The sequence below is a fragment of the Bufo bufo genome, chromosome 2 (assembly GCF_905171765.1).
Source record: "Bufo bufo chromosome 2, aBufBuf1.1, whole genome shotgun sequence".
NCBI classification, from domain to species: Eukaryota; Metazoa; Chordata; class Amphibia; order Anura; family Bufonidae; genus Bufo; species Bufo bufo.
The window spans coordinates 706,800,718-706,815,505 of NC_053390.1; the positions used below are offsets into that span (position 1 = coordinate 706,800,718).

Here is a 14,788-nt window from a genome sequence, read left to right on the forward strand (position 1 = left end):
TACAGTATCCCTTCTTTAAATTTGAAATGTTACTAACAAAAATTCTCCTTATAAAGGCCTTGAATGCATTCCATACCAGTTGGACAGCTGTGTTATAATTGCTATCCCAGAAACCCACCAACCATCTCCTGTTTCACCAATTCATGATTATCCATTATAGAAATCCAGTGGGGGTTCAATCTAAACGGAGGTCTTACTTTATAATTATTGACCCCCATGGTTAATTCAAGAGATAGGGGTACATGGTCCGATAGTGACGTGGCCTCATATTTCATCGATTTTATATATCTCAGATGGTTTTTATTTATCAGGGCCAGGTCTATCCTAGACATGGAATTTCCAGATTTACTTATACAAGAATAGGCTCTTTTCCCTTTTCCAATTTTCCAATCCATCCCCATACATCAACCTGCTTCCTGGAAAAAACATGCCAAGGGGAACCCCCATAGAGATCCTATATATTTCTGGATTAATAACACAGTTAAAATCCCTGATAACTAGCAAGGGGCATTCAGGCCACTGATCCACAACAAAAGTTAATAAACAGTTAAGTACGTGTAAAGAAAAAGGTAGGGGGGGGGGGGATATAAACAAAAGCCAAAATACACAGTCTTCCAGAAAGTTTCCCATAAAGAAAAATGAATCTCCCTTGCTTATCGATAGAGGATGCCTCGCAGACAAAACCAATTCCCCTATGAATCAAAACTGTAACACCTCTGGAGTAGCTAGTAAAGGTAGAATAATAAGTCTGCGCAGGCCATCCTCTACCAAGCCGCAAAACCGACTCCTCGGTAGAATGAGTCTCCAACAAGTACACAATCGCTGGTAGATGTCTCTGAACCTGGTCAAAAACCTCTCATCTCCAAGACCACGAACATTCCAGGTGAAAATTCTAACTGACCTTAGACCAGCCAACAGATTCCCATAATAAAGATATATTTAAAATCACCACCCCCAACCCCACCATCCTATGAGACCATCAAACCTCTCCCCCAAACTTCCTGATCTACCACATCACTGCACAGATCTCTCACCTAAGACCACCTCTCCCTTTCTCCCCCCACTACTATCAAAAGCAGAAAAAGGAGTAAAAAAATCCTAAAAAAAACTGCTCAAATATTATTCCGATCCAGCCAATCTATCGCAGAGTCCGGGGTATCAAAAAAAGAGTTCCACCATTGAAAACTATTTGCAGTTTAGCTGGATAGACAAATGAGCATTTAATGTCCTTTTCCTGTAAGCGTTTTTTAGCCGCCATTAAGCTACGTCTCTTTTCCTGTTTCTCTTCGGAGAAGTCTGGAAAAAAAGACAATTTACTTCCATTATATACAATAGGAGGACACTACCTTGCCCTTCTCAAAGCCATATCTCTATCTCGTGACGCCAGTATCTTCACCAAAAGTATCTGTGGCTGCCTCCCAGGGATAGGTTTACCCCCTGGAACCCGGTGCGCCCTTTCCACCAGAAACAATGGAGAAAAATGTTCCTTCCCAAACTTTTCCTGAATTAAAGTCTGTATAATTTCAGAGGGATTTTGTTCCTCATTGCCTTCAGGTAGACCCAGAAATCTCAAATTGCATCTCCTGGACCTGTCCTGCAGATCCACCGCCTTTTTTTTAAGAGTGTTAAATAGTCTTTCCGTGCAGATTGAAAAAATTCAGCGGGAGTTCATCCAAATTCAGCCCCAGTACATATCTAATAGCAGTCAGAAGTGTCACAAACAGAGTGAACTGTAGGCACTTATGGACATGTATATACCTGGTAACCAGCAGAGGGGTCAGGGAGACGCATTCAAAGATCGTAGAAAAGGTGGCTTACTCATGGAGGCAGGAGGGAACATGGAGGCAGATGGAGGCAGATAGAGGTAGAGGACACAGGGGGCCAAACCTTCCGATCCTGTCGGCAGTGAAGTAGAGAGGTAGGGAAAGCCAATAGAAGCCTGCGATTTCATAAGACCAGGGAGCGCCGGCTCAGAAGCAGAGCACCTCGGTTAACCACGGGTGGCACCTCCAATACTCGGACCGGCTCTGTTCTATGCGGACTCCGAAGCTCAGCATATCAAAGAAGGAGGAGGGGGTGACGTAGCTCCTCCCTACGTCATCACGTCACGTGCTCCACTTTTGCCATCTTTAGTGGATTGCGGACCCATTCAAGTCAATGGGTCCGCATCCGCCCTATGGAATTCACACGGCTGGTGTCTGTGCATGGTGGACCGCAATTTGCAGCATGGGCACGGAGCCCTTACATTCTTCTGAATGTGCCCTAAATGTAATGTTGAATTGTAGAAAAACCTCTTTAGTTTGCAGCTCACCATTCGGCTTGCTCAGTGGTTTGCACTGGTGTCTTGCAGAACTGGTGTTCTAGATGCAAATCAACATCTGCATGTAGTTTGTATGTTCTCCCTGTGTTTGTGTGGGTTTCCTCCGGCTGCTCTGTTTCATCACACACTCTAAAGACATACTGATAGGGGATTGTGGGCCTATTAGGGACAGTGTGATGCTAATGTCTGTAAAGCGCTGGAAAATATGTCAGTGCTACATAAATAAAATAAATGAAGTTGCTTGCTGGCTTAACCCCTTAAAGAGGACCTTTCGCTACTCTACAAACTAAAAACTAACTATATCAGTGGGCAGAGCGGCGCCCAGGGGTCCCCCTGCACTTACTAGTATGTCTGGGCGCCGCTCCGTTCGCCCGGTATAGGCTCCGGTGTCTGCGCTCCCTCTGCTGTACTGGAGTGATTTCTTGTATGAGGCGTGTCCCTTGCTGCAGCGCTGGCTAATCGCAGCGCACAGCTCATAGCCAGGCTATGAGCTGTGCGCTGCGATTGGCCAGCGCTGCAGCAAGGGACACGCCTCATACAAGAAATCACTCCAGTACAGCAGAGGGAGCGCAGACACCGGAGCCTATACCGGGCGAACGGAGCGGCGCCCAGACATACTAGTAAGTGCAGGGGGACCCCTGGGCACCGCCCTGCCCACTGATATAGTTAGTTTTTAGTTTGTAGAGTAGTGAAAGGTCCTCTTTAAGGACCGGGTTCATTTTCACCTTAAGGATCAGGCCATTTTTTGCAAATCTGACCAGTGTCACTTTATGTGTGAATAACTTTAAAACGCTTTTACTTATCCAGGCCATTCTGAGATTGTTTTTTCATCACATGTTGTACTTCATGACACTGGTAAAATGGAGTAAAAAAAAACATTTTTATCTATAAAAAAATAACAAATTTACCAAAGATTTCCAAGTTTCAATTTCTCTACTTCTATAATACTTAGTAATACCTCCAAAAATTGTTATTAATTTACATTCCCCATATGTCTACTTCATGTTTGGATCATTTTGGGAATGCCATTTTATTTTTTGGGGACGTTACAAGGCTTAGAAATTTAGAAGCAAATCTTGAAATTTTTCAGAAATTTTTCAAAACCCACTTTTTAAGGACCAGTTCAGGTCTGAAGTCACTTTGTGAGGCTTACATAATAGAAACCACTCAAAAATGACCCCATTTTGGAAACTACACCTCTCAAGGTATTCAAAACTGATTTTACAAACTTTGTTAACCCTTTAGGTGTTCCAGAAGAGTTATTGGCAAATGGAGATGAAATTTCAGAATTTAAATTTTTAGGCAAATTTTCAATTTTAATAAATTCTTTCCAGTAACAAAGCAAGGGTTAACAGCCAAACTAACCTCAATATTTATTTCCCTGATTCTGTAGTTTATAGAAACACCCCATATGTGGTCGTAAACTACTGTATGGGCACACGGCAGGGAGCAGAAGGAAAGAAACACCATATGGTTTCTGGAAGGCAGATTTTGCTGGACTGGTTTATTAACACCATGTCCCATTTGAAGCCCCCTGATGCACCCCTAGAGTATAAACTCCACAAAAGTGACCCCATTTTGGAAACTACACCCCTCAAGGTATTCAAAACTCATTTTACAAACTTTGTTCACCCTTTAGGTGTTCCACAAGAGTTATTGGCAAATAAAGATGAAATTTCAGAATTTAAATTTTTTGCCAAAGTTTCCATTTTAATCCATTTTTTTCCAGTAACAAAGCAAGGGTTAACAGCCAAACAGAAAGGAAAGGAACACCATATGGTTTCTGGAAGGCAGATTTTGCTTGATTGGTTTTTAGAAACCATGTCCCATTTGAAGCCCCCGATGCACCCCTAGAGTAGAAACTCCAAAAAATAAGGAAAACGTGGCAGTTTTGTTGGTACTATTTTAGGGTACATATGATTTTTGGTAGCTCTATATTACACTTTTTGTGAGGCAAAGTAACAAAAAAATTTAATTCTGAAATTTCATCTCCATTTGCCATTAACTCTTGTGGAACACTTAAAGGGTTAACAAAGTTTTTAAAATCAGTTTTAAATACCTTGAGGGGTGTAGTTTCTTAAATGGGGTAACTTTTTGGAGTTTTTACTCTAGGGGTGCATCAGAGGGGGCTTCAAATGGGACATGGTGTCAAAAATCCAGTCCAGCAAAAACTGCCTTCCAAAAACCATATGGCGTTTCTTTCCTTCTGCGCCCTGCCGTGTTGCCATACAGCAGTTTATGACCACATATGGGGAATTTCTGTAAACTACAGAATCAGGGCAATAAATATTGAGTTTTGTTTGGCTGTTAACCCTTGCTTTGTTACGTGAAAAAATTGATTAAAATGGAAAATTTGCCAAATTTTTATTTTTTATTATTTACAACGTTCATCTGACAGGTTAGATCATGTGCTATTTTTATAGAGCAGGTTCTTACGGACGTGGCAACACCTAATATGTATACCTTTTTTTATTTATTTAGGTTTTACACAATAATATCATTTTTGAAACAAAAAAAACAAAACATGTTTTAGTGTCTCCATAGTCTGAGAGACATAGTTTTTTTTATTTTTTGTCTTATGTAGGGTATAATTTTTTGCGGGATGAAGTGATGGTTATATTGGCACCATGGTGGGGGGCATACGCCTTTTTGATCTCTTGGTGTTGCAGTTTTAGTGACGTAAGGTGACAAAACAAATGTTTTTTTTGCACAGTTTTTATGTTCACCTGAGGGGTTATGTCATATGATATTTTTATAGAGCTGGTCGTTACGGACGTGGCGATACCTAATATGTATACTTTCTTTTATTTTTTTAAGTTTTACACAATAATATCATACCATAGTCTGAGAGTCATAGTTTTTTCAGTTTTTGGGCGATTGTCTTAGGTAGGGTATCATTTTTGTGGGATGAGATGACGGTAAGATTAGCACTATTTTGGGGGGCATACAACTTTTTGATCGCTTGCTATTACACTTTTTGTGATGTAAGGTGACAAAAAATTGCTTTTTTGACACTGTTTTTATTTTTACAGTGTTCACCTCAGGGTTTAGGTCATGTAGTATTTTTATAGAGCAGGTTCTTACGGACGTGGCGATACCTAATATGTCTACTTTTTATTTTATTTTTACGTTTAACATAAAAAAGCATTTTTGAAACAAAAAAAACATGTTATTCTGAGAGCCATAGTTTTTTTTATTTTTTGGGCCACTGTCTCATGTAGGGGCTCATTTTTTGTGGGATGAGGTGACGGTTTGATTGATATTATTTTGGCGTACATACAACTTTTTTGATCACTTTTATTACCTTTTTTGGGAAGTAAGGTGGGCAAAATTTAAATTTCATCATAGTTTTTATTTGATTTTTTTTTATGGCGTTCATCGTGCGGGGAAAGTAACATGATCGTTTTATAGATCAGGTCGTTACAGATGCGGTGATATCAAACATGTGTAGGGAATAATTTATTTTTTATTTTTAATCAGTGATAAATGTGTTTTTTTTACATCTTTTTGACCCAGACCCACTTGGTTCTTGAAGATCTAGTGGGTCTGATGTCTGTATAATACAATAAAGTACACTATATAGTGTACTGTACTGTATTTTCACTTTACTTAGCCTTTAGCAGAAGTCTGATCAGCACCATGGACAGCAGGAAGCCTGTGAAGGCATCCGGTTGCCATGGTAACCATCACTCTCTGCCACAACAGAGCAGCGGGTGATGGGGATGGAGGGGGGCCCCCTCCCTCTGTGATCCCGTCAAGAATCGGAGGCTGAAAAGGCACAGCAGCCCCCGATGGGAGAGGGAGCTCCCTCCCTGTTAACCTCTTCCATACAGCGGTCCCTACGGACCGCGGCATAGAAGGGGTTAAATGGCTGACATCTGTGTGATGATGTCAGCCGTTTCAAGCAGAGTGTCAGCAATGTGCTGATACTCTGCTTGCTAACCGCTCGGCCATCCTGAAAATGAGAGGGAGGGCAGGCGGATGATCGCCGCGCCCGCCCTCCCGCACCACCCGATGTGTCTGGTGTCTGCTGGACCCGCAGACACATCACAAAGAGGGCTGCAGGGGGGGTGTGTAAACATTAAAAAAAGGCATTTTGAAGTTTCGTGACCGCGTGGATCAGAAACTTCCGAAAGCGCTGCAAACCGCAGGTCTGAATTGACCTGCGGTTTGCAGCGATCGCCGATATGGGGGGGTCACAGAACCCCCCTCGGCATTGACCCAGGGTGCCTGCTGAATGATCTCAGCAGGCTCCCAGTTCCGATCACCGCCCGCCGCCCTGTGTCCTTAAGTACCAGGACATCAGGGCGTACAGGTACGCCCTGTGTCGGTAACAGGTTAAGGTGGAATACTGCAATTGGCAGAGAAATCAACAAGTACCAGTCTTGGCACATGCTGTGGTAATTGGCAATGTCCTAGTCTGTTTTCTAATATATGTCATTGTTCCCACAACTTTTGGATGCCACAAATGAGACATATAACTAACATCATAACTATTTTTGAGAGGGTTTATGGTGATGTGCTGTGGCCTTATCCTGGTATAGTCTGCATGGATTTATAACCAGATATTCAGCCTTTATAAAAATCATGACTCCTAATAAACGCACTGCAATTTATATAAATACATATGTAACACAAGTGTCACAGAATCTACTGACCCAATAAATATTTATGTTATTATATCTTTTCTACTATTAATCCTTTTGGTGTATGACGGGACCATGAGCATCTTTTTGATGTATGTGTTTATGTACAATATTATAATTTATGCTACATTTTATAAAGTAATAAATATATGTACAGTGTGTCCACTAAAATGTATTCAATATAGAACAGGTATGTGATTCAGAGCACACCTCATGCATGAGACAAATATGTGCTAATAAGATAAGGATGAACGAATTGATCTGTACCGAACAGGGTTCATTACGAATTTCACTAAAATAAGAGAAAGACTAGTATGTTGTTCTGGGCTGCGTTTTCTGTTCATATGAGATTTTCTAAGCCTATCTGATACCAACAGATGTAAGATGTGTGTTTGGGAAGGAGACTAACTTGCATGTCTTTATTCCAGAAAAGCATTAGATAAAATATTCTATCATGAAAAAGCACTGATTGGACAGTTTGAGGCTATCACCAGGTGAAAATCTTATTATAAAAAAGCATTAATTAAACAGTTTGAGGCTACCCCCAAAAACTGTGTAAATAGCTCTTCCAGGAAAAAGCCCTTTCTCAGGGCAGAATCAGTTTTTCTAGTTGAGAGGTCTTGGGGGACATCTGGCTGGGTACTATTTCTACTATGGAGACCACTTAGTATATGTGATGACTATTGTAGGCTAGGCATCAGCTGGCATCAGAAAGAATTACTTTATGTTCTTTGTGAGGAAAGCTAATTTAAACAGCTTTTGGTGTTTGGGAAAAATATTGAAATTAGCATTTCTTACAAAAAGGAATTCTTTCTGATGGCAGCTGATTTTAGACATACTAATTAGCATATATTTTCATCACATATATTAGCTGGTCTCATAGAAGGGCTTCTGTGCACTTCTGCTTCCGTGCAGCTTCACTGTAAAAGATAGGACATGTCCTATACTTTTTGCAACATGCAGACCACTGACTCAACATATGGAACATGGACCCACTGAAGTCAATGGGTCCGCACCGTGATGCAGCATGCATACAACCGGTATCCATGTTTTCTGGATCAGTGGAATGCAGACTGCAAAATGTATAGATTTCTATGGCGCCTAAGAAGTTGCAGGGAAAAAAGTGTATTCTATCCTAATCAGTGCGGAAATTCATCATGGCGTTTGCGCCAGAAAACTGGCATAAAAATTTTTTTTTTTCACAACCATGATTTGCACAAAATGTTAAAGCTTTTTGAGCTTTTACACTACACAGCATTTTAAAAAAAGTGGGCTGGCTTATCAGAAGAGAGTCTGGCCTCCGGCACACCCACAAATTTACTATAATCATGCCAATTATAGCGCATACCCAGGTCAGCTCATAGCTGGCCTAGATTTACTTTTATGCCACATAAAGGCAAAGTTGCAACAAAATTGTTGCCCTACAGCAGGGATGTCCAACCTGCAGCCCTCCAGCTGCCTACAGCTCTCAGGGCATGCTGGGAGTTGTAGTTTTGCAACAGCTGGAGGGCTGCAGGTTAGGCATCCCTGCACTACAGGATAGGTAATACATTATACTTGAAGTTAATGAATTTTTTAACATAGTTTAATACTGTAAACAGGAATATGGTGCTGAAAGGTGAACAGAATCTTTAGAACGTTAGATTTAGGTGAATATCCATTAATTCCCCAATCCAATTTCCACTTAGGCTCCTTTCACATCACCGTTTCTCCTTTCCGTTCTCCGGCTCCGTTGAGGAGCTAGAGAACGGAAAGGACGGATTCTGAAGATAACTGAGACCTAACTGAGTGTAACGGAGCCTAAAGACCCCATAGACTATAATTGGGGCTGTTCGGTGTCCACTCAGAATATGATTTTTGAGCGGAGACGAAAGTCCTGCATGCAGGACTTTCGTCTCCGCTCGAAAATCACATTCTGAGCGGACACCGAATGGACCCCATTATAGTCTATGGGGTCTTTAGGCTCCGTTACACTCAGTTAGGTCTCAGTTATCTTCAGAATCCGTCCTTTTCGTTCTCCTTCCTGCTCCTCAGCGGAGCCGGAGAACGGAAAGGAGAAACGGTGATGTGAAAGGAGCCTTACAATAACATATAAAAGGAAAAAAAGAAACAAAGTTTCTTTTAAGAACTCTTTATTAGTGTATTGGAGCTACTAGCCTGATAATCTAGTATTCTGTGATGGGAAAATACTGAATTTATCAACTATTAAAAACATAATTTGACTCCTACCGTTCTAATAGCTGTCGGTATTCCTGATTCATCGACAGGTCCAATCCCTGCATAGTGTGGCGCTTTAATTACAGTGACTTTTTTCTCCTCTTCTGAGGTCCTGCAGATTGGTATAGTGCTGCTGTTCCGGGTCACATCTGACTGGTAATGCTGGGAGAAAGACTCTGTAGAGTCTGCACCACAAGGGAAAATGACAATTTAATTGGATTTTCATTGACAAGATTATCATACTGTACTGTTAGTCAGTTCAAATACTCGGTATTTCAGATGGTCAAAAGTCCCACTTCAGTTGTCAAATAATCCAGTTTTTTTTTATACATTACAGCATATTTCAGCTAAATATATAAACTAGTAAGCAATTACAGGCTGACTTCCTAAATGAGCAACACTCCAAACGAATACATACCACTAGCTTCAAAAATATCACAAAAAGCAGGTTATAATTCCAAACTGAAAATTTACCAAACCAATGGTGAGCATACATGTTAGATAGCTGTCAGGTGAATGCTCATTGGGCCAACAGCTTTTCCGATTGATGCCTCCTTGACTCTGCAAAATGTGCATGTGTTCTTAGTAGGGAGAGGGAAGTAAGCCACTGCCAGACAACTCTGGCAGCAGATTATCACCAATAAGAACAAAAGGATTGGGCATGTTGAAATCCAACACACCTAAAATTTCTTTCTGCCATTAGTGGAAAGTCAAGGCATCTCCATAAAATAAGATTGTTGACCAGTCTTGGTCAAATAGTCAGATCTGACAGACATTCATCTAATGTGTATGGCCACATTACACATCTTACACATCAGATAGCAGCAGCATCTTTACTATCAGATAATAGCAATGATATTCATGAGTGCCAGTATTCAACCAGAAGTATGGCAGGTAATAAGTTCCTACACTTAAGTGCATTAGGGATTGTATATGGGACTGTATGGGCTATAACAAGCTGAGGGACCCTATTAAAATGGTTTATGACTGTAATAAAATGCTGAAGGCCTGTAGTAACTTCAAAATCACTTCACTTAAGGCCTGTAGTAACTTCACTTAACTGGGACCACAAAGTCAGAAATGCTGCAGAGGAGCATTGTACCAAATGTCCCAGAACACAAGAGCTTACTCTGATGAAATTTGGATAAAAACATTAGGACTTTATGTCTCATGAGTTGTACATAATGTAGTTGTAATACAGCATAGGTACAGGTCTATGGGCCCTGATGTACCTCCATATGTCTCAGAATTTAGACTGAGGCATACAGAGGTTTTTTTCAGTTGGATTCTTTACAAAGGTAGTATCCTCTTGAAGCACTACTTCTATGACACACTGCCCAGTGCAGTACCATACAGTACATGGGTGTAGAGTTACAAAGAACTTCATGTACAGCAGGAAAGCCTACAGACAGAAAAGCCTAAGCCATATTTTGAAGCCCAACTCTGGGTATACATATACACTGAACAAAAATATAAACGCAATACTTTCAGTTTTGCTCCCAGTTTGCATGAGCAGAACTCAAAGCTTTGAAACATTTTCTACATACACAAAAGACCCATTACTTTCAAATATTGTTCACAAATCTGTCTAAATCTGTGTTAGTGAGCACTTCTCCTTTGCCGAGATAATCCATCCCACCTCACAGGTGTGGCATATCAAGGTGCTGATTATACAGCATGAATATTGTACAGGTGTGCCTTAGACTTCCCACAATAAAAAGCCACTCTGAAATGTGCACAGTTTTGCCTTACTGGGGGGGGGGGGAGGGAGAAAAGCAGTAAGTATCTGGTATGGCCACCATTTGCCTCAAGCAGTGCAGCACATCTCCGTCGCATAGAGTTGATCAGGTTGTTGATTGTGGCCTGTGGAATGTTGGTCCACTCCTCTTCAATAGCTGTGCGAAGTTGCAGAATATTGGCAGGAACTGGAACACGCTGTCGTATACGCCGATCCAGAGCATCCCAAACATGCTCAGTGGGCGACATGTCCGGTGAGTATGCTGGCCATGGATTATCTCAGCAAAGGAGAAGTGCTCACTAACACAGATTTAGACAGATTTGTGAACAATATTTGAGAGTAATGTGTCTTTTGTGTATGTAGAAAATGTTTTAGATCTTTGAGAGTTTAGCTCATGCAAAATGGGAGCAAAACCGAAAGTGTTGCGTTTATATTTTTGTTCAGTGTACAAATGTGGTCAGGACGGTCCCTATCTCAGATTCTAGTCCTGGCATGTGCCTTCTTTATCATCTGTCATTCAATGTGAAGTGCACACTTTATCTATAGCAGGAATCGTTGTGAAAATTCCTGCCATCATAATGCATAAAAGAAGATAAGAAGTCTAGAGATCCCTATTGAAAAGCATGACCAGCTTGTTATTTTCTGTCAAGGAGATGTTGCAGGCGCAGACAGAGTGATCTGGACAGGACGGATGAGAGAATATGAAATACTGTTTGTTGTGTTTCTTCACAAGCCAGCAGAGATCAAGCGTCACTCGTGTAACCAAATATCGTACACATCAGAGACGTTAGCATGGTTTTTACTACTAATAGAGCCATGATATTAGATCTTTTTTTATTGCCAGTTTAAAAGGAAGAGAATAAAGATTTCCCATCATTCATTCCCCTCAACAGTCATACAACATCCTCCTGCACCACAATGGAATATTTCATTCTTCAGCTCACGAGTATAAAAGGTTATACAAATTAGGGTGAGCCCTGGAGGCCAGTGAAAAGCAAAGTCTAGAACAATAAGTGTTTCAAATAGCGCACGTAGGAGACAATTGTCTGATTCTGGCAGAATATCAGAGGTCTCTTTTGTTTCCGAATTTCTTCTTTGTAGTTACGCTGAAATTAACCACATTCCTGATGCAGCACATAGGACATATTCACATAGGAACAGCCTCCTGACACACCTCTTTACACCCATCCACACTATTGTCACACTGATAATTGCATTTCTTATTAAAGGTTGAAAACAAATCAGTCACTAAGTATATAATCATGGCATCAAAAATAGCTTAGCAGGTGGTGAACTAGGACAGCAGTCATACATATGGCACAAAACTCCAAAAGACTGTACAAGAAAGGTACCTTCTATCTCTCCATCTTGTGTTTTAATTAGAAAGTACAGCCCAACATTGACATCAATAAGAAGACCCTCCAGTGAGCTCATGCTGACATAATGAGGGACATTTATCAAGACTTGTGTTCCCTTATCCCTGAGTGAGAAGCGCCAAATTTTTTAATTGTCTCTTAATAAATTAGGTGCAACTCTGGCAGTCTGTGTGCCAGAAACTGAAGTCTATCATCTAGGGGTCAGCATATTCTTCAACTATAACTTACGCCAGTTTAGAAGTAATGTTATAGCAAATCCGTTGGGCCGCACAAAGCCCTACCCTCTGACGCAAATCCTCGTTCCTTCAAAAGTCACAAATGATTGAGCACATAGGGTGTGCACCATAATTTGAGACTTTTTTAAGCCACTATTATGGCGTGAATTCATTAGCAAATGCTCCTCAATGTCTCCCTAATACAATGGAGCCCTTAGATGCAGCAGAAGACAGCCTAATTTGGAGATGACGTTGGAGTCAACTACTTGTCATGAAGGTCTATTTTTATGGGTTGATTTACACTTAACCTATTAAACCTAGACTGATGATTTCTTCTCTTGGTAAACATCGCGATGAAAATAAAGGTGGACATACATGTTCTCAAGACATTGAGGTGTGGGTCCCGAGACATTTTTCTTGATGGGTTTAATACCAGAAATCATGTCAGAACTCTAATAGGCAGCTTATAGGAATATATACATGGGAGCAGTAAAGCTGAACAAACATCAGCCATCTGTAGCCCCAACGCCTGCTGTTCTTGGTCCTGGTTTGTAATATCCCACATAACACCTTCGTATTGGTGAATGCAAGTACTCTAGCCTAAGATGCAATGCTGCCATGTAATATCATAAAAGTCTGGGGAAAATGTAGTTTTTGGCCATTTTGATTGAGCATTGTTTGAAAATTAAATGTGAATGATAATATACGTTGGCAATACAAGACTTCTGTCTGCTTAACATTTTATTCATTTGTCCTTGAAAGAAACATGCCTGCTATAAAGGTGTATAAAGATGTGATCTTCTACATCTGCCTATAGCCAGCCCTGTGATACAGTCTTTCAAACTAAGCTGATTATTGTAAAGTTCTTACATAGAGATGGCCTTCCCTTTATATCAGCGCGTTTTAATATACCACTAACATGCTGGATACAAGCGTGGTAGTGTTCTGACATGAACAACAGCGCAGTGTAGTTCCCAGTGCTAACACTGTACTGTAAACCACCAGGTAAGCCATTAATTTCTATATAAACATGCATAAAGCTTTTATAACTTATCCGAAGAACATTACTTATGTGAGTGCGGTGATATGCGCAAGATGAAAAGCCACATGATGTAGTTTTTAATAGAACTGAGAGAAAGAAATCACTCTTTGGCTGAATTGGCACTCTGTTAGTGAATGTATCCAGTAAAATCTGATTAGGAACATTAAGCATTAGGGACAACTCAAAAGAAAATATATAACAGAAGGTAACACACAAAATACAGTCTTTTAACCAAATGTTAGCAAGGATTATATACTCTCGTTTTGTTGCAAGTGAAAGAACTTAAATGCTTTGTTCACTTTTGTAATCCTTTTTTGGGGTCCAATGCTTGTAAATGAAAAGAAAAAAGCAAATACACCGATGTTCTTGTTTGCAAGTCTTGAATAAAATACCCAACAGTGTTTTTCATCTACAGAACCTTTGCTTACCTACAGTATGTGTCTCCATGGTTACAGACTACAAACAAACACTACTGGTGTAGTCTGTTTCTGGGGTAATGTGTTATTCACTTTTTGATTCTTTCTCTGCTACTTGCTAACTTTCAGACCGCAGAAGATGGGTCAGATATAGTGGAGTAACATATCATTGAAAGATCAGGTAGGGTGGGTGTAGGATGGCAGAGCTGTGCCTCATTCACCTGGATCCTGTGGAGGAACTCTATAACCTTTGTGGATTATATAGTAATGATGTAGAACAGGAATGCCCAACCTGCGGCCCTCCAGCTGTTGCAAAACTACAAGTTCCATCATGCCTGGACAGCCTACAGCTATCAAGGCATGCTCAGAGTTGTCGGTTTTCAACAGCCGGAGGGCCGCAGGTTGGGTATCCCTGATGTAGAAGATTTGCCATACCATTTAAGAAGACATAGGTACACTTCTGGCTGCGATGGAAGTGGTCAAATCTATACAGCCTTTTACTGTTTATATAAAAAGAAAGTCCAAGGCAGCACCAACCGTACTTGAAGTCTGGAGTACCAGCAGTACAGACGGAACCTATCGTCAAATAAATAAAAAAATAAAAACTGCAGCACTTCCAATGCAGTGAAAAGAAAATGAGGTCCTTTATTCACCCGTGCGACGTTTCAGCCATAACGGTCCCAGGGGTTTGATAACGGTCCCAGTAAGTGGACTGAAACGTCTCACGGGTGAATAAAGGACCTCATTTTCTTTTCACTACATTGGAAGTGCTGCAGTTTTTTTTTTCTTTTTCTTTCTTTATATATATATATATATAT

The 14,788-nt window shown here is 40.7% G+C and overlaps 1 protein-coding gene and 1 long non-coding RNA gene across 8 annotated transcripts in view; both read right to left on the reverse strand.

Moving 5' to 3' along the window:
* LOC120990160 overlaps window positions 1–14,788 on the reverse strand; it is a 954,651-nt gene that overhangs the window by 811,041 nt on the left and 128,822 nt on the right. The gene's annotated exons all lie outside the window — the stretch shown is intronic.
* SORBS2 (sorbin and SH3 domain containing 2) overlaps window positions 1–14,788 on the reverse strand; it is a 247,820-nt gene that overhangs the window by 111,144 nt on the left and 121,888 nt on the right. For all 7 annotated transcript variants that reach the window (XM_040418738.1, XM_040418736.1, XM_040418737.1 and 4 more), the window contains one exon: window positions 9,196–9,368. In XM_040418738.1, the coding sequence (XP_040274672.1) occupies window positions 9,196–9,368 (173 nt within the window). The remainder of the gene's footprint in view (window positions 1–9,195; window positions 9,369–14,788) is intronic.